Source organism: Barbus barbus (genome assembly GCF_936440315.1).
Source record: "Barbus barbus genome assembly, chromosome: 16".
Classification (NCBI taxonomy): domain Eukaryota; kingdom Metazoa; phylum Chordata; class Actinopteri; order Cypriniformes; family Cyprinidae; genus Barbus; species Barbus barbus.
Genome location: NC_136744.1, coordinates 22564578 through 22592039, shown reverse-complemented (window position 1 = coordinate 22592039; position 27462 = coordinate 22564578). Strand labels below are relative to the sequence as shown.

At 39.9% G+C, this 27462-nt stretch overlaps 1 protein-coding gene across 2 annotated transcripts in view; it reads left to right on the top strand.

Annotated features, from left to right (window-relative positions):
* LOC306882089 (pecanex-like protein 1) overlaps nt 1-27462 on the top strand; it is a 40384-nt gene that overhangs the window by 525 nt on the left and 12397 nt on the right. Inside the window, exons 2-20 of one of the 2 annotated variants that reach the window (XM_079436547.1) lie at nt 1749-1963; nt 3183-3288; nt 4346-4379; nt 6137-6205; nt 14379-16004; nt 18264-18393; nt 20307-20500; nt 21348-21441; nt 22788-22845; nt 23054-23286; nt 23369-23522; nt 23605-23637; nt 24383-24554; nt 24802-24912; nt 25792-25883; nt 26006-26115; nt 26276-26381; nt 26492-26584; nt 27223-27373. In XM_079436547.1, the coding sequence (XP_079292673.1) occupies nt 1749-1963; nt 3183-3288; nt 4346-4379; nt 6137-6205; nt 14379-16004; nt 18264-18393; nt 20307-20500; nt 21348-21441; nt 22788-22845; nt 23054-23286; nt 23369-23522; nt 23605-23637; nt 24383-24554; nt 24802-24912; nt 25792-25883; nt 26006-26115; nt 26276-26381; nt 26492-26584; nt 27223-27373 (3781 nt within the window). The remainder of the gene's footprint in view (nt 1-1748; nt 1964-3182; nt 3289-4345; nt 4380-6136; nt 6206-14378; nt 16005-18263; nt 18394-20306; nt 20501-21347; nt 21442-22787; nt 22846-23053; nt 23287-23368; nt 23523-23604; nt 23638-24382; nt 24555-24801; nt 24913-25791; nt 25884-26005; nt 26116-26275; nt 26382-26491; nt 26585-27222; nt 27374-27462) is intronic. The other variant, XM_079436548.1, reaches the window with a different exon arrangement.

The following is a 27462-nucleotide window of genomic DNA, read 5'->3' as shown; positions in this document are numbered from 1 at the left end:
GTTTGTCTGGTTTTGCGTAGGTATTTCATTGCGATGCGGTCTGTGTTAAACCACTCAACATGTTCTGTTCTGGTTTGAGGAGTATTTGTTTTGGTTTTTAAGCAGAGTTGGGTATTTCAGACTTACTGTCATGAGGTTTGGTCTGTGTTTAGTCTCTGCTTTAAAGGGATAGTTCAGCCAAACATGAATATTCTGTCATAATTTACTCACCCTCATGTCCATCACAATCTGAATGAAGCTATTTAGAAGAATGTTGTCGACCAAAACTGTTTGACTTCCCTTGTTTAGGAAAAAATACACAGAAGAAATTTGAACAAACATTAATGCCATAGATGAATCATTATGGGCTTCCAAAAGAATGTTTTAATGGATAGTTTTTAAAAGACAGTTTTAATAATCTGCAGAACCTTTTTCCATACAATAATAATATGAAGGTTTTATAGTTCCATATTTTTTTAATCTTACTGACTCCAAACTTTCGAATGCTATTAGCTCAAAACCACAGAAATGTCTTGTTTTCTAGGAATTTAAAATCTTTTGCTTACTGTGTCCTTTTAAATGTTCTTGGAACCATAGGTGCCAGCAAAAAAAAATAAAAAAATCTTTCCACCAACCCATTGTGGCTTTGTTTATAACATATATATTAGCTCATTTTTAATATGCTTTCAACTACCAAAGTGTAGTACTCTCAACTCTGTTTGCCACATTTGACCATATTTAAGCTAATTCCACATATTAAGCTTATTCCATCTTTGTCATAACGACTCTTGCGCAAAAAAAAGAAAAAAATTCCTCTTCAGCATGAAACATTATACTCCTGAATATTGCTCTGGGTGTGTGTTAGATATGGTGAGCTTCTTTAGGGCAGTTATAGTGTTGGGTGGCTGTGCTAGAGACACAGATGTCCGTTCAGTGCCAGGCTGTTTTTAGCTTCTGCCCTCCGGTTGCGACTGAAATATTGTTGCCTCATTTCATAACCCTGTAACTCTGTATAACACGGTCCTATATTTGTGTATGATATTTATACAACAGAGGGATGTAAATAGGTTGGCATATGTGAGCATATCACAATATCACAGTCCCAATGCTTCGGTTTGCTTGAATCTTAACATTTGATATACAGTGGCTTCTTTTTTAATTTCCTTGATGGGGAAAAATGATAGATCAATAATAGATCTAAAGATTGTACAGTACACAAATGGTCAGGTTTTTCGTGTTTTTTGGGCTCAAAGGCTGCTTTTTATACAGTAAAAGCTGTAATATCATGAAATATTTTTTACTAATGTATACAAATGTTAATAATAATGTAATTATGTATTAACAAATGTGAATACATTTTAAAATGTAATTTATTTCTGTCAGTAAAGCCTATCTTTCAGCAGCCACTACTTCAGACTTCAGTGTCACATGCACCTTCAAAATCATTCTAATAGGCTAATTTGGTGCTTTTTCAAACATTTCTTATGATCATTTATTTTGAAAACCGTTGTGCTGCTTAATATTTTTGTGGAAACTGATGGATTTTCTTCCTTTTTTTATAAGATGATAATTTGATTAATACAGAAGAACAGTATTTTATATACATATATCTTTTAACATGAATCTCTTTACGCTATTGTCAGTGCATCCTTTGTTGAATAAAAGTATTTTCTTTAAATAAAAATAGCGTATAATAGCTCAAAACCACAATAACTGCTTGTTTTCTACTCATTTAAAATCTCTTGCTGTGTCTCTCTCTTTCTCTGTAGGCCTTGCCCCCCACGATGGTGATTGTGGGTATCTACTGCGGGGTGATAGCAGGTATGTTTGTGCTGCTGAAGGCAGTGAATTATCGCCTGCACACTACTCTGGATGAGGGGGAGGTGGTGGAGCTGCGGGCCAAAGGGAGCGAGGGAAGGGGCCAGGGGGCAGAGCGCCAACGTGAGGGTACTGGCACCCGGCAGGAAGACTCAAACGGGCCTGGGTAAGAATCATGGTTTACTCATAAGCCATAACAAAATGTAGTGAGTCGCTGCACAGAAAACGGGTCTGATTTAGCTTAGTATGGCTCTGGAATGGGTTTGAATCATTTTAGACACGTTATGAATCATCTCAGGGTTTAAGTCATTTCAAGAAACTTTCTGATTTGGAAAGTAATGATTTTTAAAATCTTTTTGGATAAACTTTTGAGTCTTCACAGGAAAGATTCTGCTCAGAAAGGTTCTAGTTCAGCGCAGTAAAGTTTTGATTAAAGGGACAGTGCTGTTGCTCAGCGGTAGGGATGTTTCTGAGAACTAATCTGCTGTCATGCTGGATCCATTCATCGCCCACTGAGAGAGAGAAAAAGGGAGGAGGGACAGGGGTGAGTGAATCAGGAGAACTGAAATAGAGCCTTATAAACCAACACACACAGGCTGCTGCTCTTGTTCATTCACTCAGAGGAGTCAGAAACGGTCTGCAAACTTTCAGAGGTGAAATAATTGCTGGGTTGCATATTTTCCAAGAGAGCAAGCATTGCTGACCGAGTCAGAACACATTAAACACAGTAACTCAAATCATGAATCAAGCATTTTAGCAAAGTTTTCCCTTTACAGACATCAACAACTTTTCATGCATTAGAAAAGAACACATAGCTTATGTTCTTGGATTCTTATCTATATGTAAAAGAGAAATAGATTTAAGAGACTCCTAAATGGATTATAAACACACATCTGGAGGGGCATTCTTGGATGTCCAGGTCTGTACGTGGTAAGAGAGTTCTAATTAAGAAAATATATTTCTGCTTCGGGCCCTTGATATGAAGAGCTCATGTGTTCCTAATTTTTCCAGACCCGCAAATACGTCCTGAATGAAATAAATAAACCGCCTCTAGCGGCACCAAATGGAATGGCAAAAATAATGAAATAGATGGATGCTGATTTCTAGCTGTGGGATTACCATTCACCGCTACATTTTATCCTTTGGGGGGGCCAAGCAAAATAAACCTCCTAAAAATATTAAAAATAGTATAATCTCCCAAAAAGTGAAGGGAGGAGGGGTGCCTAATGGGTGACAGAGAGACGCTAGAAATGATCTCCTCTCTGCCGGTGCCTGAGCTGCTGTGCATGTCATAATTGACATTGTTAACTCTCTAGAACCCTTGGGGCTGTTCCTCTGTTAGTGTTGCTAGGTAACTAATCTTGTGTGTGTGTGTGTGTGTGCAGGGATCCAGGGGGTGGAATAGAGATGTCTGATTTTGTAAGGGAGGAGACGCCACCGGTCGACTGCAGTTCACGGAACTCTTATGTAGGAATGGACTCTAACCATCAGGTGTGTTTGTGTGCGTTTGCTTTTTTGTGTGCATTGCTTTTTTTTTTTAATTTGAAGCCCTTTATCACCTGATTTGATTAATTAATCTGTTTGCCGAGATGTTATATAGTTCACAGAAATTCATTTCCACTGCAATTTGCCAGTGCCACCACAGCCAAAAAGGTTTTTTGAAGTCACAACACTCACGTTAACAGATGAGGACAAGCTACAAATGTTATCATAATTTCTGATGTAAAAATAATACTTATTTGCTTATTAGTAATTAGATAAAGACGAGACTGAAATAATTGTTTTGTGATCGTGAAAAAGACGATAGTTACCTTGAATTTTTTTTAATCTTATGTTCCAGAACATCTAAAATTACCAATGAGAACATTTATTATAAACCGTATTATGTTCTTTGTAAGCAGAGTTGGGTGTTATGCAAATACTAATTAAATACTGTAATTTAATTTAAAGTAAAATATTATTCTTAATTTTTCTGTAATTTAAAAGTTATTAAATTACAGAAAAAGTAAAAAATTACAATAAATTATATATATATATATATATATATATATATATATATATATATATATATATATATATATATAAATAAATAAAGATTTTTTTTTTTTTTCATATACTGCACTGATTATGTGGTAAAATTTGTGAATATTAGTGTTATTAGCTATTGGTATTATTAGCTAAATGAAGCTGTCCTGGTTTAGTGTCTTTGTTTGAGGGCAACCCTTCAGTCAGAATCTCTGCCTTTCGCTGCAGTTTAATTGGTGAAACCTCAGGGGTGTTATGTTCTGGCCTATTGTACTGCTTGTCCCAGACTGTCTGTCTGTGTGTTGGTTCAGAAACTGTTTGTTGAATCCTGAAATTGTAGAGCAGAATCTCAAGCTGAAAGTCATGTCAATTGGTTATGTCATGTGATTAAATGACTGTGATGTGTTTTTGTGCAAGTCTGCTAAATTAGTAACAGTGATGGGAAGTTACAAACGTCATGATCTCATGTAAATGACTCATCAGAGCTGTTTCATTGATCTTATCCATCTCTCTTTCCCTACAGATAACATCCCATGGAGGCTCAGTCGTCACCAAACGTGAGACATAAATTTTGTTTTGAAATTTCTGAAAGTATTAGTATCTGGTAACCAAAAAAAATGAATAGTTATTATTTAACTCATTATTTACTCACCCGCATTTAAACAAAAGTCTTGTCTGTCAAGAATCCCCTGTCTCTTGATCAATCATTATTGACTGTGTGTGTGTGTGTATATAAACTCACCGGCCACTTTATTAGGTACACCTGTTCATTTGCTTGGTAACACAAATTGCTTATCAGCCAATCACTTGGCAGCAACTCAATGCATTTAGGCATCTAGATGTGGTGAAGACGACTTGCTGAAGTTCAAACCGAGCATCAGAGTGGAGAAGAAAGGGGATTTAAGTGACTTTGATTGTGAAATGTTTGTTGGTGCCAGACGGGCTGGTCTGAGTATTTCAAACACTGCTGACCTACTGGGATTTTCACACACAACCATCTCTAGGGTTTACAGAGAATGGTCAGTAAAAGAGAAAATATCCAGTGAGCGGCAGTTATGTGGACGAAAATGCCTTGTTGATGTCAGAGGAGAATGGGCAGACTGGTTAGAGATGTTAGAAAGGCAACAGTAACTCAAATAACCACTCGTTACAACCAAGGTATGCAGAATACCATCTCTGAAGTTGAACACACAACACGTCGAACCCTGAAGCAGATGGGCTACAGCAGCAGAAGACCACACTGGGTGCAGATTGGAAAAACGTTGCCTGGTCTGATGAGACTCGATTTCTGCTGCGACATTCAGATGGTAGGGTCAGAATTTGGAGTAAAGAACATGAAAGCATGGATCCATCCTGCCTTGTCTCAAGGGTTCAGGCTGCTGCTGGTGGTGGTGTAATGGTGTGGGGGATATTTTCTTGGCACACTTTGGACCCCTTAGTACCAATTGAGCATCGTTTAAACGTCACAGCCTACCTGAGTATTGTTGCTGACCATGTCCATCCCTTTATGACTACAGTGTACCCATCTTCTGATGGCTACGTCCAGCAGGATAATGCACCATGTCACAAAGCGCAAATCATCTCAGACTGGTTTCTTGAACATGATAATGAGTTCACTTTACTCAAATGGCCTCCACACTCACCAGATCTCAATCCAATAGAGCACCTTTGGGATGTGGTGGAATGGGAGATTCGCATCATGGATGTGCAGCCGACAAATCTGCAGCAACTGCGTGATGCTATCATGTCAATATATATATATATATATATATATATATGTGTATATATGTGTATATATATATATGTGTGTATATATGTATATATATGTGTGTGTGTGTATGTATATATATGTATATATATATATATATATATACCTTGCTAGTACCGGGTTGGACCCCCTTTTGCCATCAGAACTGTCTATATATATATATATATATATATATATATAGCAACCCTAACAGCAGTAGGAACATTACAGAGAGTTCTTTAGTGTTCACTAGAAGTTGTATGACTTTTTTTATTTTTTTGAGTTGTTAAAAACTCGGAGGACACTGTGTTGTGAACCAGGTTTACCGTAGCTATAAATAGAAGTGTTTCGGATCAAAGAGAAGAGGTTTTCTGCAGACAGCAGCGATATGTCAGAAGACCTGCAGTACTGCGGGCACAGGCCAGGCCAGGGATGTGTTTGAATAAAGTTGCAAAGGTGAGCGGGAGAGAGAGAACGAGAGAGAGGGCGGATGTTTTAGGTTAATGAATAAGTTATAAAACAACCTTCTCTGTCTCTCTCTCTCTCTCTCTCTCTGTCTGTTTGCAGGGGCAGGTGTTGGAAAGGCTCCTGATGACATCAGTTTGAGTTTGGCTCAGAGTTGCAGTCAAGACCAAGGTGTGAATCTTAATAATGTAATGCAAATTAGTCTCTTTTCACCCAAAAATTAAAATTCTGTCATTATTTACTCGCCCTCATGTCATTCTAAATCTGTTTGAAGTAGTTTTGTTCTGTGTAACATCCAGACAGACACTGATGTATGTCAAATCTTTTCTTATAGGATAGATTTAAAAGATAATACCTTCAGGAATCAGTTTTTCCGTTCACTTTCTAATGGCAATGAAAATGTGCAATTTATGTTGTTGTTTTTTCTTGCTCACAAGGTGCTTTGGTGGTTTGGGAAAGTTTCTCAGAGTCATACATGCAATAAAACGTCTTTGTGTCCTCCGCAGAACTGAGAATTTGTTGGTTAGGCTTGTATTCTTTCTGAATGCAGTTTTATTCAACTGTAAAGTGTTTCATAAAAGATGAAAACAAAACCTAAAGTTTCAAATCAAATCAAATCAAATCACTTTTATTGTCACATCACCACAGCACGTGTGCCTTCGTGAGTGAAATTCTTGAGAGCGTGCTCCAGACACTGCAAAAACAATTTACATATAGACATTACCATACATACGTACAGACTTATACAGATGACAATGTGTAATATACACATACATATACTCAGTACACACAGTGTACTATTAGACAGACATACAGTTACCGATACACATTATACACAGTATGTAGTACACATTCTACGTTATATACACACAGTAATATGCGAAGATGCAGCAGATTATATATAAACCGGATGTGCAAATGTCATGGATGTGCATTGGATGGTATCCAGTGCTGGCAAAAAGATTGTTGTATTTGTGCAGTAGTGTACTGGTAGTCCAGTTTGAACTGTATGGGATTAAAGTGCAGTGCGTATACTGTAAAGTGGGATTATGCTGTAGGTATATTAGTTTTGACTGTTCATTAGCCTGATAGCCTGAGGAAAAAAGCTATCCCTCAGTCGGCTAGTGCGGGATCGGATGCTGCGGAGACGTCTTCCTGAGGGCAGCAGAGAGAGCAGTCTGTGGGACGGGTGGCTGGAGTCACTGATGATCCTCCGGGCTTTCTTTATACACCGCCTGGTGTAGATGTCCTGGAGGGAGGGAAGCTCACCTCCAACAATGTGACGGGCAGTTCGCACGACCCTTTGCAGAGCTTTGCGGTTGCCAGCAGTGCTGTTTCCAAACCAGGCGGTGATGCAGCCGGTCAGGATGCTCTCCACAGTGCAGGTGTAGAATGATCTGAGGATGCTGGGGTTCATTCCAAACTTCCTCAGCCGTCTCAGGAAGAAGAGGCGTTGGTGTGTCTTCTTCAGCACTGCATCTGTGTGAGCGGACCATGTGAGATCCTCAGTGATGTGAACACCGAGGAATTTGAAGCTGTTTACTCGCTCCACAGGTGTCATGTCGATGGTGATGGGTGTGTGTTCTCTGCTCTGTCTCCTGAAGTCCACCACCAGCTCCTTGGTCTTGTCGATGTTGAGTGAGAGGTGGTTCTCTTGACACCATTTAGTCAGGGTTCTCACCTCCTCTCTGTAGGCCGTCTCATCGTTGTCAGTGATCAGGCCTATCACCGTTGTGTCGTCAGCAAATTTGACGATGACGTTGGAGCTGTGTGTTGCTGTACAGTCGTGTGTGTACAGGGAGTACAGGAGTGGGCTGAGGACGCAGCCCTGAGGAGCACCAGTGTTGAGGGTCAGCGGGGATGAAGTGTTGTTGCCCATTCTGACCACCTGACATCTGCCTGTCAGGAAGTCCAGGATCCAGCTGCACAGAGATCCGTTTAGTCCCAGAGTCTGGAGCTTCTCAACCAGTGTGGCAGGCACTATGGTATTGAATGCTGAGCTGTAGTCCACAAACAGCATTCTCACATAGGTGTTCTTATTTTCCAGGTGGGAGAGAGCAGTGTGCAGGGTGAAGGCAATAGCATCGTCTGTGGAACGGTTTCTGCGATATGCAAATTGTAGGGGATCCAGTGAGTCAGGCAGCACAGAGCAGATGTAGTCTCTGATGAGTTTCTCAAAGCACTTGCTGAAGATGGGTGTCAGAGCAATGGGCCTCCAGTCATTCAAGCATGTGATTTTATTTTTCTTTGGTATGGGCACAATGGTGGATTTTTTGAAGCATGCGGGAACCACAGACAGAGAGAGGGAAAGGTTAAAAATGTCTGTGAAAACCCCGGCCAGTTGGAATGCGCATGCTCGGAGCACACGGCCTGGGATGCCATCGGGACCCACAGCCTTGCGGATGTTCACCCGTCGGAAGGATCGGGTTACATCTGCGACAGAAAAGGAAAGTGCGCTCGCCTCTTCTGCTACAGCCGCGGGAGCGCGCTCTGTGTGGGCGGTGTTGTGAGCCTCGAAACGAGCATAAAAGTGATTAAGTTCGTCCGGTACAGAGGCGGCAATGTTCACAGTAGCTGGTTTATTCCCTCTGAAATCTGTGATGTTGTTGATACCCTGCCACATGCTTCTTGCGTTGTTGGTTTTGAATTGTTCTTCAACTTTGTTTTTATATTGTCGTTTGGCAGCTTTGATTGATTTCCTGAGATCGTAACTGGCTTGTTTGCGATCGTCAGAGTTTCCGGATTTAAAGGCAGATGTCCGCGCTGACAAGGCTGCTCGAACATCGCTGTTAATCCACGGTTTTTGGTTGGGGTAGATGCGGATTGTTTTTGTCGGTACTACATCCTCTACACACTTCCTGATGAAACACGTTACAGTATCTGAGTACGCCTCTATGTCGTCATCAGACGCTGCCCGGAACATGTCCCAGTCCACGTGATCAAAACAGTCCTGTAGTATAGCGTCTGATTGGTCCGACCAGCATTGAATTGTCCTGAGGGCGGGTGCTTCTCGTTTCAGTTTCTGCCTATAAGCAGGCAGGAGCAGAACGGAAGTGTGGTCCGATTTGCCGAAAGGTGGGCGGGGGAGCGATTTGTAGGCGTCCCGGAATGGAGAGTAGCAGTGGTCCAGTACACGATCACCACGCGTGTTGATGGTGATGTGTTGAAAGTATTTTGGAGCTATTGTTCTGAAGTTGGCTTTGTTGAAGTCCCCCGTAACAATAAACGCTGCATCTGGGTACGCGGTTTCCTGCTCGCTTATATTCCCATACAGTTCCTTAAGTGCCTGGTCTGTGTTGGCTTGAGGGGGAATGTAAACAGCTGTGATTATGATCGCTGTAAATTCCCTCGGTAGCCAGAATGGTCGACACAGAAGCATATGAAATTCCAGATCAGGGGAGCAGGAGGATTTAATAGAGTGTAGGTTCCGTTCATCACACCACGAGTTGTTGATAAAGAAACAGACGCCCCCGCCTCTGCTTTTCCCTGTGAGCTCTTTCGTTCTGTCCGAGCGGTGCACGGAGAACCCCGTGAGCTCGATGGCTGAGTCTGGAACCACTGCCGACATCCAGGTTTCTGTGAGGCAAATAATGCAGCAGTCCCTTGTTTCCCGTTGGTATGAGATGCGTGCCCGCAGTTCGCAGAGTTTGTTGTCCAGTGACTGAACGTTAGCCAGCAAAATAGTTGGGAGAGGAGGTCGGAGGGGACGGCGTCTGAGTCTGACAAGGACGCCGGCTCTCTTCCCCCTTTTCCGGCGGCGTTTCTTCGGTCGCGATCGTGCGGCCCAGACAAAGGGCTCTGATGCGGTGTCTGTAAACAAGGCGCCGGCGTTCAGGAACTCAAAGTCCGGTTTGCGTTGCGCGACGAAGGAACCAATGTTTAAAAGCGTGTATCTATCGTAGACAGTTATACTGACAACATCTAACACGTGAAACAACAAAATAACAAATAAAACATAAAAAACATAAGAAAAACTGCAGAGTTTTCTTGGAGCTCGCAACACGGCTGCCATGCTCGGCGCCATCTTAGTCAAAAACTAAATCAGTTTAAATCAGTATAAACTAAATCAGTATAAAAGCCTTTTGTGAATAATAAGATGACACAGAGAGCACTGCTCGCTGTGCTCAGACTTTCTAAAGCACATAATCACAAGACCTTATGGGCAGTGGTAGGGATGCACGATATTGGATTTTTGCCGATATCCGATATGCCGATATTTTTCAACTCATTTTGACCGGTACTGATATATTTCCTTTTGTTCGGAAACAACACCAAATCTCTCCTGTGCATAAATTATAAGCAAAATATTTTTCATTTTGGTTAGTTGTTTTAACAAGAACAACAATAATAAAGTTTTTTTTTGACATTACATTGAAGCTTTGGCAATAACTATAAATAAACTATATAAATCTTTTAGAGCTTATGATTCGTTAAATAAAACATATTACACATTTATGAATAAATCAGTATAAACTAAATTATTTAATTTCCAAGTGTCATGTTTATGATTTTTTTTTTCATGTAAGCTATAGCTTCTGACCTTTAAATCAAAACATACTCATTATATTTTATGACATTAATTACTGCTTTATTTGATCAGAAACACAGTCTAAATGCAGGGTTTCCGCGGGGTCTTAAAAAGTCTTAAATTTAGTTGTATCAAATTTAAGGCCTTAAAAAGTCTTAAATTGAACAATAAAGTCTTAATTATGATTTCAAGAGGTCTTAAATTTGGAGAGGGAAAGACAAGAATTGCGATATGGTTGAATGGGACGATTAAACTTCAAAAGGCTATGATTTCATTAAATAAACATGAGCGCTGCAAGTTCAAAGTCCAGTGCTAGGCTGCTTTGTGTAACTTGCTGTCTTTACCGGGAAAACCGTATATTTCAGCCAAACGCAACACCTGTCAGAGAATGAATCAGTTAACATAAACTAGTGCGTGTACGAGTTTCACTGCACGATTCAGGCTATTAAAATGCATTTAGAATGATCACATAATTTAAGGTATGGGGGCAGAAAATGTATAGCCTATATTTATATAATTTCATATAGTTAATATCACACGAAGAGTGCCATTTTTTTCTCCAAAAATCAGCAAGATTTCAAATGTGATATTGATTTTATGCAACAGTTCAATAAACAAGAAGTTAATATTAAGAGACTACGTTTTAGACACCATATTTCCTGCTTTTGATCTATTTCTACAACAAAAATAATTCCAAACACAGCTACAGCACTGTTTTGCGTCTCTGAGCAACATGATGGGGTTTCTTTCCTGAACATGTGGTTTCTTTCCTAAACATTCAAATGTTTAAATGATTCGGTTCAATCGCAATGACTCCCTTATTAACGCTGACTTACTGCCACCTATTGGCCATTTTAATTTCACATTTAAAGTATCTTAATTTTTTTAAATAATTTCGAACATCAGTTTTCAATGTTTTTTGTTTCAAATATCAAAACATCATTTATGCATTTGTAACTGCAGGTTAGGATTCTATGTCTCTCTGAGCTGCATTACACAGTGTCTAAATACATCTAAATGCCACTTCATATGCATTGCAAAGATACATTTTTTTTACTGATTTCATTTGCTTGGTAACAGCCCAAATGCAAGAATTTGACTCAAAAGATGATGCACACGTTTAGAAAAAATGGCTTAAAAGTAAAAATGCCCATAAAACTTGTTGGAAAAGACTCATTTCTATCACTGCTGTGAACTGAACACAGATTATGAAGAATATCAAAAAAATTCAGGAGTCAGCTGTCCATGGTAATCTTTAAGATACTAGCACAATAACACGCTCTGCAAAATATCGTCTAATTATTTTTATCAATAAAATCCCAGAAAATATCAAGTTATCATTTTTTGCCAATTTCGCACACTCCTAATTCATGTTATTTCGTTTATATAATAATTTATTGATAATAATTGTTAAAATCAATATTAATACTTTTGATGATGATGCATTTATATAGCGCTTTATTGTGTATTGCTGTACACAATACACAAAGCGCTTTACAATCATGTGGGGGGGTCTCTCCTCAACCACCACCAGTGTGTAGCATCCACTTGGATGATGCGACGGCAGCCACAGCACAACGGTGCCAGTGTGCTCACCACACACCAGCTACAGGTGGAGAGGAGAGAGAGTCATTGAGCCAATCAAGTGTATGGGGATTATTCGGACGCCATGATAGACAAGGGCCAGTATTGGGAATTTGGCCAGGACACCGGGGTTACACCCCTACTCTTTTACAAGAAGTGCCATGGGATTTTTAATGACCACAGAGAGTCAGGACCTCGGTTTAACGTCTCATCCGAAAGACGGTGCTTTTTTGACAGTATAGCGTCCCCGTCACTATACCGGGGTGTTAGGACCCACACAGACCACAGGGTGAGCACCCCCTGCTGGCCTCACTAACACCTCTTCCAACAGCAACCTAGTTTTCACCGGAGGTCTCCCATCCAGTTACTGACCAGGCTCAACCCTGCTTAGCTTCAGTGGGCAACCGGTCTTGGGCTGCAGGGTGATATGGCTGTGGTTGACTTATCCATTTTCTTAAAAATGGTTTAAAGGCTGAAATGTAAAGTTTGTCATTTTATAAAACTTTTTGTTTTTGTGAAAACTTGCATCTGAATTGTAAATTATGCTTTTTACAGTCATTTTACAGTTTAATATGGTACTATAGACAATGCCCTACCCCACTCATATGGTATTAATTTTATTTGTGCAGGTCTTAAAAAATGTCTTAAAAAGTCTTAAATTTGAGCTTAAAAATCCTGCAGAAACCCTGAAATGTTATTTGTGTAGGCTATTTTACTTTAATTAAAAGTAGGCCAACAGTGTCCCCTACAGATTAAAACTCCCTACCAAACGGGCTTTAGGACCCGGGGAGGCTGCCGCTGCTGCAGCTGCACATGCTATTGTTTAGTCTAGGCGCGTTCGACTTGAAGCAGCACTATGCAGAATGATCACTGTATGACATCAAAGTACCGCGAGAGATTCAAATGGATAGAATCAGTCTGCTCTCTTATCGCTCTCTCAGTACTTTGATGTCATACAGTGATCATTCTGCACAGCACACTCCGAACGCTTCATTCTGTAAGTGCTTTCACAGATTAAATGCTGCAATCCAAAAGTGAATCTAATCATCATTCAGACAAAACTTTGCTTCAAGAATGAGCCACACTGCTGATGTGATCTAATCGCTAGCACACCCTGAGCACATGTGAGTTAATGTATTCCTCTTATCGGCATAATTTTTCATATCGGACCGATGCCGATATTTACATTTAAAGCCATTACCGGCCGATTCTGATATCGGTCCGATAATATCATGCATCCCTAGACAGTGGTTTTTGGATAGTGTGCAGAATGGATTCTTGGTAATGGAGTTGTAACTGATTTTGGCAGAGGACTGTATCAGTTCTTAACACTGCATTAGTGCTCAAGTGCTCAAGATACTGTGTGTTTATTATGGATGTACATAACTACATTTCAACTTGACCCTGATTTATTTAAGTGTTTAAACATGATTTTGGATTCAAAAACAGCTAAAACAGCAATCCAATGATTGAAAAGTGGCTATTTGGTTATGGTTATTGAATAACTTAATCATAAGGCCTGCGCTGCCTAAAAATGCATGAACATTGCAGCGGAAAAACTTACCTCAGTGCCACTCAAACAACATACACTGTTTTTTTTTTTACAGTAAACCACTGATATAATCATTATAAATGCACACAGTTACATTTGGAAAGATGCAAACTTTGCTTCTGAATGCCTAAACTAAAGATTGTTAACCCAGCAAGTCTTCATTCACAATGAAATTTTAAACTGTAATATTTAACTTGTATATAACAACTGGAAAGTGTGCAATATGTAAACGATATGATTTACACATTAAATCCAGCAGAAACTCCTGCACAATCTGCATATTTTTTAATGTTTGTTACAAATGTCAATACCTGCACCTTACTACAATTTTCACTTGATATGTATGTGAAGTTGACAATTCTATTCTCTTCAACCCTTTCACCACTTTCTCTGATCTGCTGTCTATCCTGTAATCAATCACACAAGCTCCCGTAGGAATGAATTGAAAGTGCCCACTCCCCTGCTCTTGCTCTGAGCCAATGTAAACACATTATAATTGACTTTAGTGAAAAAAGGAAAGCCACAATGAAGAGCAAGTCATTAGATTTTTATAACATAACATGCTCCGATAAATCACTTGCAGTAAGACCTGGATTGTCTATTATGCACATAGGGTCAATCTTGACTCCAAGTTGATGTAATTTTCTTACGCTTTTTTTTATATTTCTGTTTCCCTCTAGATATGATGTCGGACCCAAAGATGTTCTGCCTTGTCTCCAATGACTCTTTTGCCTCCATGCAGCCATCAACTTCATTGGCTCAGGACCTTTACGGCTCCACCCCTCACCCTTTTAGTCAGTCCCTGTCCTCTTGTGACACAGAAATTACTGCCCATCTTTCCACCCACTCACAGTCTTTCCGGAAAGAGTCATCTCGACCTCGCGGATTGCCTCGCACCTCAAGTTCTGCGGGATCTGCTTTTCCAGATCCTTCTCTGCCCGAGTTCAGCCTGTACCCTCCACCCCGTCGGGGAGGACTGGATCCTGTCTGCGAAATGGAGGCCTCCAGGTCCCAGAGGGCGACAGAGAGCGCCGAGCAGCCGGACTCTGGAACTCCCAGCACTTCAGGAACAGAGTGTCACAGATATCATCCGAAGGAACACCGCAGGATATCACGGTCTGTCTCCCGAGAGACAGGGGAAGGAGAGTGTGCTGGGGAAGGGGGATCTGGGTTGTACCAGTCGGAGGGTGTACAGGGGGGTCGAGAAAGAAAAGGTGGACGGAGTGCCGAAAGTTTGCGGAGTTTAAGTACACGCAGTAGCGGCTCCACTGAGAGCTACTGCAGTGGGACGGACCGGGATACCAACAGTACTTTGAGTAGCCTGCACAGCGAGCAAACCAGCTCCACGCACGTAGAGAGCCTGCTGTCGCTGTCCGGGGACGAGAAGGTAAATGCGGGACATGCCGACCCGCGTAACTCTCATATGGCCTCGGGGGAGGCTAATAAAAACCCCCATGCCAACGAACTTGCTACCAAATTGCCCATTGGCGATGCTCCCAAACCTGCAAACTCAGAGGGCCAACAGGGGGAGGGAACTGTGGAGGCGGCAACAAGGACTAGCGTAGATGTCTCTGCTGGTATCTCCCACCAGCACCAGGAGGCAGAACTAGACAAAATGCATCCCAGAACAGCCAGTCTCGTTCACCGGGCTGCCTCCTCGTCTGCTGCCAGCCGTAGTGGCCGGCGACGAAATGGTAAGCAGCGAGCAAGCAGTTTTGACGCCAGCAGACACCGGGAATACATTTGCGGACGTGGCATGGCAAAGCCTCGCTCTGCTGTGTTCATGAAAGGAGAGGAAGACTCGAGTGATCAGAGCGAACTTAGTTGTGCCTCCAGCCTACACTTCACCCACCAGCTCAGCACAGACTCCTCATCCAGCACGCCCCACTCCTGCCCCTCTCCCGAGGATCACCGTGGCCCCTCGCTACGGGCCAAAATGAACGGTGTGCAAACCCACGGTCAGAAGGACAAGGAAAAGGAACGGGAGAAAGACAAGGAGAAGGGCAAGCGCAAAGCTTCGCGACGCACTCCGAGTACAGGCAGTGCCAAAACTCACGCCCGGGTCTTGAGCCTGGACAGCAGCACTACTGCTTGCCTTAATGACCCCCACCATTTGGGGGCACCAGCAAGTTCCAGACCACTTACCACCTCCAAGTCGGACCTGGAGGCAAAAGAGGGGGAGGTGTTGGATGCGGCATCCCTGCTGGGAAGAGCCTCTCAACTTGAGTCAGTGACCCGGTCGAGAAACAGTCTGCCCTGCCCTATTTCTCTTAGTCACACTCAAGACACAACCACAGGATCCCGAGGTGAGCACACAGTAATGTGAGATTGTACATGCACTTATTCGCTAAGGGCTGGGAGATGATTAAAGAAATAAATAATTCTGTCATTATTTGCTCACCCTCGTGTCATTCCAAACCTGTGTAGTTGCTTCCATGAACCGCAAGAAGAATAAGTTTATAAGGATGTTCATGCTGCTTTTTTCCATACATTTGAAAAGAATGTTGACCTGGGGCTGTAAAGTCCAAAAATTTAAAAAAGCTTTATAAAATACCCAAGCCATAAGACAGTTTTGTGTCAGGAACAGACTTGCATTCAAAGTCACAATGTAATAGAAGTAAAGCCAGTTCATTTCATTCATGCTGTGACATACATCTGAGTAGATTATCAAAAAAGAAAAAATTGTAGGATGGGTACTTGGTTCAGTCCATTGGTTATTGACTGGATGGTTGCAGATCTGAATGCAAACTTGCAGTTGGGTTGTAATGAGGGGCGATGTGTAAGTGGACTGAATGATTGGAGAAGTCTGTCACCAGAGAGTCCAGGGATGTTTTAATGGAAGATTGAGGTATGATATTTTGATTAAAGATTACAAGGTAAAGAAATTAAACATATTCATGGATAATTTCCATTTCATGTCACCATGTCATTATTCTCTTTCAAATCTTACTAATGTTTGCATATATTAAAAAATGGCATGACAAGATGTGGCATGGCAGGTTTAACATCAGTAATGCCGAAAGTCAACAGTACATTTGTAACTGAAATTGATTGGTGAACCAAATCTGAATATGCTCACATATTCAGACTTGTCTGTTGTTCACACAAAGATATTTGTCTTGAAATCCATTGGTCACTTTTCATTTTCAATGTAAGGCAAAAAACATACAACATTCTGCCCAACATGAAAATAAAGAATATCGTAGAGGTTTGGAATGAAATAAGGGTGCATAAATGATGACAGTATTTTCATTTCTGGGTGAACTATCCCTATAAGTAGTGATCTCCTCCTGAGATCAGTCTGAAGTGCTAGACATCTGAGGTCTGCAGCAGGTCAGATGGATGTTTTTCAGCAGAATGTAGCCGGTCAGATGAATAAGCTTTGCCCAGAAGCTAGTAGATGTACATGTAGTGTGTGTTTTGCCAGTGCAGCTGTGACCCACAAACCCCTACAGAATTACTGAAGTCTTGCTCTGACAGCCTGTTGAGTCTATATATGGAAGATCTGCAGGGTTTGTTCTTTCCTCTGGTCCACGGTGATCATGCAGTCTTTGTGCAACTTTTGCGTGTGTGGAAGTGAATTGCAGTGTGAATGTGGATTCAGTAATGATCAAGAAATTTTGGCCCCTTAATTTCAGATTTAAACATGGTCTCTTTTTCCATCTGTGTTTGGAAGCACAGAATGTGACGTATAGAGACGTGTGTGATATTTATATGTGCGTGTTGTATCTTTTCTTTCTGTGTGTGTGTGATATCTTTTCTTCTGTGTTTGTGCTAAGATTGGGAGCATTGTCTAATGCTCTTTGTCATGTTTCTGTTATCTTCTCTTAAAGCCCTTTTAGACCAGCATGAGATTGTTTAGACTGTTTTATTGTAGTAATACAGTTTTACTTTCAGTGATAAGTCTTCAGATAAGGTCAAAGTTCATCCGCAGTGGGAGTGCTGCAGTTAAAGTCCATGTTTAAAACTGCTTGCAAAGGCAATGTGATTAACCATCTGGATGTAGGAAGATGACAAAGCAGTTTTAGTGTATATTATGCGTTTATCACTGGCAGTTTAGTTGGAAAAACATTACCTTGAATTGTACTTTTTTCTTTTAATCACAATAAGTTTCATGCAACTTGCATACAACTTATTGTGATTAAAAGAAAAAAGTACAATATATTATATTTATTAAATATTTACATTTATTATATATAATATTTTAATACATTTTATATATACATATATGATTTTATATGTACATATAAAAATGTATTTAAAATATTATACATAATTAATTAATGTAAATATTTTAATATTTGTAAATCTAATTCTTGAGCCTTATTTTTATTATTATTATTTTTTATTTTTTTTAATTATAAACTCCCGATACACTTTTCCCCCGATACCATATGGCATTAAATGACATGGGTAAGCATCAGGCACTTTGCATTTGTGTTTGATGATTCTTTTGTCTACTCTGGTCTTGCATGCAGCATTGCATGTTGCTAGTTCAATGAAATCTCTTTTTTGGTGGCTCCCCTACTGATGGACTCCCTCCTGCCTTTCTCTTCTTACGGCAGCCCCAGGGAACGACGACACAGTCACATTTCGCCGAGAGCGTAGTACGTTTCGTCGGCAAGCGGTGCGTAGACGGCACAACGCAGGAAGTAACTCCACACCCCCCACCTCTCTCATCGGATCCCCGCTCAGGTACGACTCACCCGGGGAGCGATTGGCTGGCTGCAGAACACCAGCTTTGACTCACCTGTGCTGATGTCCACTTAATTATTCTCTTCAGCACATTTCATATCCTTTCTCTTTTGCTTATACACCTTTTAACTGTCATTTCCACACTTCTCTGGTGCATTGCATGAAATCTAATCTTTAATTTGCTTGCTGCCCTCTTCTTACTACTGTATGGACCTTTAACCCATACTCAGAGAAGCCCAAGCTGATCTTTTTCTGACCAATGTGCTGGTGAGGGAAGCCAACATTCTTGCATGTTGCTTTTTCCATGCAATTCAAGTCTTATTTTTGTTCTTAAATGAGTTGTTTCAGTACTTCTGTTTATTTTTTCCCAGCATCTATTTTTTTGAGTCTTTTATGTGCTTTCACTTATATTATCCTGTTCTGATGAACCACGTCACATGGTGTCTAACTTCACCTTCACTGTACCACACTTACACATGCTGCTTCTGGAGTCTCTACTACTGTATCCCGGACAGCTACAGTCACCGTATCCTTCTCACATACTACATCTTTCCATAACCCCCAGACAGAGTCATCTTTGCCATCATAGACGGCTTCAGGTGAAGAGAGAGTTTTGAGTGCTTGGTTTCATCATCAGGCCTGGGGCTTGTCTGTCTCTCTTGAAGTATCATGATGCTTTCACTTATGTTCTCTGAAATCACTCACAGGCTTTGTTCAGACAAAAATCTAATTTATTTAGCATATCCCAATTAATTTTGTTTAGTTGTTTTTTTGGCCAAAGAGCAATAATAACCACATGGAGATTTATTTTTACAGAACTGATCCCAACAAAATCCACACACTACCGTTCAAAAGTTTAGAGTCAGTAAGATTTTTAAAGATTTTAATAATTTTATTCAGCAAAGATGCATTAAGTTGATCAAAAACGACAGTAAAGACTAACAATTTTTCTAAATGCTGTTCTTTTGAACTTTCTATTTATCAAAGAATCCTGAAAAATGTATGACACTCTCCACAACTATTTTTAATGATAAATGTTTCTTGAACACCAAACCAGCATACTAAAATGACTGTGGCATTTACTTTCTATTGAATGGTGAATGAGCAAGCAAGTGTATGTTCCACACACACCATCCAAATGAATGTGTAAACACAGTGATGCCTCTAATGCTTATGTTGCACTGATGAGTTCAGCAGGTTTCCATCATCTCGTTCCAAAATGACAGTCAGCAACTCTCTTATTTCACTTGTTTTGCTGATGCTTATGTCATTACTATGGCAACTTATATAGATATTAGGAATGTGCCAAACTAAATTTTCAAAACCGACTAGTCGGTTGGTTTCCTGAGTGACCAGTCAATTATCAACAACAAATAAACATTCCTTATTTTGGCTTTTGCAAAATCAGATTTAAAAAAACAAATTGGATTTTTGTGCATTGTGAACAAAGTCATCTATTTTCCCTCACTCTGTTTCTACCTGGTGATGTTCTGTTTGAATGCACACACACACACACAAACCTCAAAATCGCTCTTGCTTTTTCTGGCGGTGAAGTCAGAATACTCATCCTCTTCTCTTCCCGTTCAGCAGCCCTCTCGTTTTACACTTCCTCTCAGCTCTCATAACACTTCCAGAACCCCTATTCCTCTGTCTATCACAACCATCTGTCTGTTTTTCTCTCTAAAATGTGAACACACTCACTTACTCTTACTTCATGGATGGGCACAAGTATTTAAACATCCAGTTCTTTTTTTACCTTCCAAAACATTTCACAGAACAAAACTCACAAACAAATTTTAGCGTTAATTTTGGGAAGTCTTAATGTGACTCTTATTACAAAGTGTTATATCTCTGTGTCCCACATCCGAAGTCTTGTTACTCATTCCAAATCATGCATATTTCTGCTCCTCCAGTCTGCAGGAAGCTCTGAGTCAGGTATCTCAAGCTTCAGGGTCACAGGTCAGAGGTCAGCCATCCCGCACACCGTCTCAGGTGACGGTATTGAGCACTAGCGCCTCCCTGCTGGTCAGGAATGGAAGTGCGCAGCTGGAGGGCTGTCCGGATAAGGCGTCCACTGTGGGCGTGGCCAGCCTGCAGGATGACTTTGGTATGCACTGTAAAATTGCCTGCTGTCTGTCACATCACCTTGTTATCGTCATACCTGCCTGTTATATTTGCATCTTGTGTCTCGCATTTGCATGCTGTCTGTCACACTATTTGTCACGCCTGCATGCTGTTTCTTATCACATTCCTTTTGCATGTCATATTCAGTCAGTGCGTGAATATTCAGTCAGTGTGCATCTGTAGGTTTTCATCATATTGACAAGTTGTATTGAATGTGGGATTTAATCGTTATAGGTTTACTGATTTGTCTGCATGTATTTGTGTGTTTGGGATCACACTGATTACACCGATAACATCATGATCTTATATCAGATATTGCATGCATGTAAATGTGACATGGTCTTTCTTTGGTCAGTCAAACTCTTCCCTGGTAGAATGTAGAGGTATTGATGCACTCCCACTGCTGCAGTTAAGGTTTGCTTTCCGGTCGGGGAACATGCTTGCTTATTTCCTCCCGTGATCAATAGTGCATCTATATGCCTATAAATATATCTTGTTTTTGAATAGACTAAGACAACAAAATCACGGTATAGTGGGTTTTATGAGCTTACGAGGCAAAAATAGTTGGTTAGTTTGGTTTTATTTTGTCAGATTATTAAATGTTTTCAACACAATTTACACCTGTATTTTGTGTTTTCCACTTGTGATCAGATAACCTAATGGAAACCATAACAGTTAATGTTGTTGCAGGCTGTAAAGAGTTAATTTTTAACTCTTGTATTGGGGGTCAGTGTCCTGTCTGTGGCAAAAGGCTTAAGTTCCACACTAATATGACCCTTTGTGATGTCTACTATGTGACCCCTGACCCCCTGTGTGATTGTGTGACTCAGGGAAGCTGACCCCACCTCTCTACGAGGTTGGAGGATGTGACATGTCCCTGGTGAACTTTGAACCTGCAACCAGGCGAGCCTCCAACAACCTCTGGTGAGTTACAGCCAGTGTTGTTATTGTGATACTAAAATAACCAGTGTTAATATTTATAATATTTTAAATTTCACATTTTCATTTTAGTTACAGGTTGTAGTAATTTTGTTATTTTTATTAGTGTTTTAAAGGGGTCATATGATGCGATTTCAAGTTTTCCTTTCTTTATGGAGTGTTACAAGCGTTCGTGCGTAGATAAGATCCCTGAAGTTACAAAGACTAAAGCCTCAAAACCAAAGATATTCTTTATAAAAGTTAAGACTCGACCACGCCTCCCTAAAACGCCTCATTTAAACATGCCCCCACATATCTAGGTCACTGTGTGGGAAGATTTGCAAAATACCGCCCAAATGTATACGCAAAGAAAGAGGGCGTGATTTTTATTCTCACTGTAGTATTGTTGCTGCCGCCGGCGCCATGTCCTGGAGACGGTGTTTCGTTGTGAAAGCGAAAGTACTTTGTTTGGGCTTCCAAAAGAGGACACAACTAGAAATCAGTGGGAAAGTTGTATTTGCAGCACTGTTCCAGAACAGTTCAACCCAAATATTAGAGTGTGTGCAGCGCATTTTATGGAGGACTATTTCCTGAAATTGGAAGAGTAGCCTACAATGCTGGCTTGCACAAAGGCTTTTTCTATAAAGTGGGGCAATTCCAACTTTGCAAGGACAGTCTGGCGCTTCTGACTCACAAGCCTGTAAGTACGTTTTCCTATTTAAAGAATTTGCCACTGATGATTCAAACGTAAGTTTTGAGCTGAGTAGAGTAGTGCTTGTTGTTTGTTGTTTCTCCGATCACAAATGCAGACATGGTAATGTTTATATGGCGCGATGCAAGTCATTATAATCAGTAATTATGTCCCCACTGGATGCAACAAATGAATCATTTATAATGGGTTTCATTGTTTTTGTGTCGTCGCGCCGTGACACGGCATCGCAATATGGAGCATAGAGGAGCAACAATAATGTACAGGATGTGGAAAATAATGTGTTTTTTGAACCTTAAACCGCATAAACACATTACATTACACCAAATACACAAAATAATGTTCTTTTTAGCAACGTAAAATGACCCCTTTAAATATGTCTATATAGTTTGTATTAATTCATATTTCAGTTTGAGTCATTTTAGTATATCAAGTTGAACTAAATGAAAATGATACATGTTGCTTTGGTGACTAGCTAATGTAAAATGATTTTATTTTATTTCAGTAAACATTTATTTTATTTTAAATAAAATGTTTTCTGAATTGTTTTAGATTTAGTTTTAGTTTTAGTTTACTATAATACAGCAGTGTACAGTACAACCAGAACCCAGAATCAGTGCTAACAAAGTCTTTCTCTCTGCAGGGAAACAGACTCCCACCTCTCCAGTTCTACCTCAGTTCGTTTTTACCCTCATGACCTGGTGAGTGCTACTGAACACACACACACACACTTTTTTCTTTATGCAAACACTTAATTCAGCCACAGACTATGAGAAAATACACTGACATGCAATATGAGATTATGAATTGTGCACAATAGTGCTTGTGTGAAAAATGAGCAATGAGCTCAGTGTTTGTGTATGTGTGTGTGTGTGTAAACTCACCCTGACTTAGTTCTCCTTTTCTCAGATGCGTCTGAATCGTTTGCTGTCCATGGACCCAGAGCTCTTGGAACAGCACGATGTGGATGGGAGTCCTGACCTGCAGGAGGCGCCGCACCGCTCGCAGGACTCCACGCATAATCACACACACTCACACACGCACCCACACAAAACCAAGCAGTACTACCGCCTCTGGCTGCTGCCGTACCTGTGGGTCGGGCTACACTTTGACAGACTCACACTACTTGCCCTCTTCGACAGGTACACACAAACGCACACATTATTGTGTATTAATGATGTGTCTCAGCTCATATCCTGGCAAGTGTTTATGTGTGTTTGTCAGGAACCGGGAGGTTCTGGAGAATGTGCTCTCAGTGGCTCTGGCGGTTCTTGTGGCCTTCCTGGGTTCTGTGCTGCTAGTTAATGGGTTCTTCACTGACATTTGGGTCTTTCAGTTCTGCCTCATTATTGCCAGTTGCCAGTACTCATTGCTGAAGGTGAGAATCACACGTTTTTCAAATACTCACCGATTTAACAAATAATTTTTTAATGAAAATATGATTTCTGTTCTTCAATAAGAGTGTCCAACCCGACTCTTCATCACCCCGACATGTGAGTAAAACACATTCAAATACAATAACACACTTAATTACAATGAGCTAAAAGCATTTAAATTATTACTGGAAAAATTAATGTGTTAATTTCGGTGATTAAAGGGATGGTTCACCCAAAAATGAAAGTTCTGTCATCATTTAATCACCCTTAAGTTGTTCCAAACCTGTATGAATTTCTTTCTTCTGCTGAACACAAAAGATGATGTTTTGTATAATGTTGGTAACCAAGCATAACCGTTTTCACATGAAAATGAAAATGATAAGAATGTTTCTTGAGCACCAAATCATCATATTAGAATGATTTCTGAAGGATCATGTGACTTTGAAGACTGGAGTAATGGTTGCTGAAAATTAGGCTTTGCCGTCACGTGAAATTAAGTTACAATATTTTAAAATATATATTTGAAATATATTAAAATAGGAACAAGTTACATTTTAAATTGTATTCATATTTTACAGTATTACTGTTTTTACTGTTTATTGTTGATCAAATAAATGCAGCCTTGATGAGCAAAATAGACTTCTTTCAAAAACATTTCAGTCATATTGCCCTCAGCCCTTTGGTGTATTCATGATTATATGTGTTATTTATTTAATAGCACCTAACATGATAAATTGCGATTAATTACAGAAAATGCATTACTTTTTGTTGAATATAAAAACATTTTTAAGTTAAATGACAGATTGGGGGTCTTAGTTCAGAGATGCAATGTTTTCTCTCCCTTCTGTGCGTGTTTGTTTAGGGTCATAATCGAATCATCGCTTACAGCAGGCCTGTGTATTTCTGTCTGTGTTGTGGGCTGATTTGGCTGTTGCACTATGGGAGTGTAAACAGCAGCTCCACTGCAGTGTCTCTGTATGGAGTTGCTCTCACCAGCTCCGTCCTGCTGTCTCAGGCGCGGGATCTCCTCATTGGTGAGTGCTGATACACACAAGGACATAAATTACCAGCCAATGAATATGTAGCAGTTATTGTTTTGCTCTTTTATTGAAATCAGCATGCTGTACGGTTTTTCTCAGCATTCCTATAAAAGTGGAAAGACATTCCAGAGCTGTGTACAGAGAAAATCCTGCTTATGTGACGAGGCTTAAGTACTCCAGCTTTACATTATGTCTCTTTCTCTCTCTCTCTCTCTCTCTCTCTCTCTCTCTCTCTCTCCAGTTTTCACCCTGTGCTTCCCCATCATCTTCTTCGTTGGGCTGCTTCCTCAGATTAACACTTTCGTCATGTACCTGCTTGAGCAACTTGACATTCATGTCTTCGGAGGAAATGGTAAAACATGCACACTTTTACATTAGGACTGGGAAAAATAAGCATATGCATTTGTGATTGTTTCTGAAGTGATTCCTTTAACTTTTAAAAAATTATTATTACTATTAATGACTTTTGATTTTAATAATGTATTAATAAATGTTGAAATTTACATTAAGATTAATAAATGCTTTTTAAGTTATTTTTATTTTTATTTTGCCTTAATGTTGACAAATATAACCTTATTGTAAAATGTTACCAATGTTTCTACTATTTCTTCATACATTTTAGTTAAAGGGATAGTTCACCCAAAAATGGAAAATTCTGTCATTAAATATTCACCCTCATGTCGTTCTAAACCCGTAAGACCTTCGTTCATCTTTGGAATACAGATTAAGATATTTTTGATGAAATCCGAGATCTCTCTGACCATCCATAGACAGCATGGGAACTAACACGGTCAAGGCACAGAAACATAGTAAGGACATCATTAAAATTGTCCATGTGACATCAGGGGTTCAACTGTAATTTTATGAAGCTACTAGAATACTTTTTGTGCACAAAGAAAACAAAAATACGGACTTTATTAATCGATTTCTTCTCTTCATGCGTCGTGGTACTCTTGTGAATGGTAGCGGACTGACCAGGAAAATAAGAAATCGTTGAATAAAGTTGTTAGTTTAGTTTTTTTTGTGCACAAAACGTATTCTCGTAGCTTCATAAAGTTGAACCACTGATGTCACAGAGACTCACGGATTTCATCAAAAATATCTTAATTTGTGTCCTGAAGATGAACGAAGGTCTTATGGGTTTACTATTTCTTTAATAAACTACAAAACTGTGTTGTGTTTGTGGAGATTGGTGTTTCAGAGACTCATTGTTGTCTGTCCTCACTCCCAGCATGCACCAGTCTGCTCTCAGCTCTCTATAGTGTTGTGCGCAGCATCATCACCATAGCGATGCTCTATGGGTTCTGCTATGGCGCCCTAAAGGTGATAAATCACTCTACATTTCTTTTGAGTTCTTTCTGGATTTCAGTTGTATTTGTATGAATGCTGGATTGTTCTGTGTGGAGCATATTAAATATTCCTCTGAATATTATGTTTGTTTTCAGGACTCGTGGGATCCTCAGCACATTCCTGTGCTTTTCTCAGTGTTTTGTGGGCTGCTGGTTGCTGTTTCATACCATCTCAGCCGCCAAAGCAGTGACCCCTCTGTTCTCATGTAAGTCTTTCTGCGAGTATGTGGGTTTGTGTTTATGATAAATAATTCTTGCAGTATTCCTGTTTTAGGTACTTTACTGTCTCAGAATTGACATATAAGGACATTTTGTTGTGGTTAGTTTGAATTTTGTGAATTTTAATATTGTCCTGTATATGTGTAGTTCATTATTGCAATCAAAGGTCTTCCATAATGTGAAAGAGAAAAATCCAGAGGATCCCCTTTCTGAAGTTCAGGATCCTTTACCTGAGAAACTCCGCAGCTCTGTGGTGAGCAATATAAATCTCACAAACATAGATACAAACATGTAAATAGACACAAATGGTCTCTTCTGTCTTGAATGATGCATCTGTGTCTGTTTCTTTCTCTTTGGCTACAGAATGAGAGACTACAGGCAGATGTGATTGTGTGTGTCGTCATTGCTGTCCTGTATTTCGCCATTCATGTCAGCACCGTCTTCATTGCCTTACAGGTAAAACACTATGTTTAGAGATGCAGCATTATTACAATTCTGGCCAACACCAATATGCTGATAATTATTTGCATGTTGTCACCGATAACTAATACATGGCCATATTAATATATATATTCTATATTATGTTGTTTAACTAAATAAAAAATAAAACACTAAAAACTAAAATCTGTAATTTTAAAGGCTACAAGTGAATTTAGACATATGCACAATAAAATCTTACAAAATCAAAATGATAAAATCAAAAATTGGCCAATATACAATACCATTCAGTAGTTCAGTAGGGGTCAATAAGATTTTTTTTCATCATAGAATCCTGAAAAAATGTATCATGGTTTTTAAAAAACATTTTAAGCAGCGCAACTGTTTTTAACATTAATAATAATAAAAAATATTTATTGAGCAGCAAATCAGTTTATTAGAATGATTTCTGAAGGATCATGTGACATTGAAGACTGCAGTAGAGGCTGCTGAAAATTTAGCTATCCCATCACAGGAATAAATTACACTTTTAAATATATCAAAATACAAAACAGTTATTTTAAATTGTAATAATAATCAGAATCAAACGACATTTAAATCTCCAAAGGATATTAGGCAGTTGTTCACTGTTCTTGTCCCTCTTTCTTCTTTTCTAGCCTTTTTTGAGCTATGTTCTGTATGGTCTGGTCGGGGCAGTAGGGCTGTTGACTCACTACCTGTTGCCCCAGATGAGGAAGCAGTTACCCTGGTACTGTTTCTCACACCCGCTGCTCAAAACCAGGGAGTACTATCAGTTTGAGATCCGGGGTAAGTCACAAATTTACGTTCTGTAAAGATAACACTGTTTTTCTGCTGGGACTCAGTTAACATTAACAGTACAGAACTGTTTGTGTGTG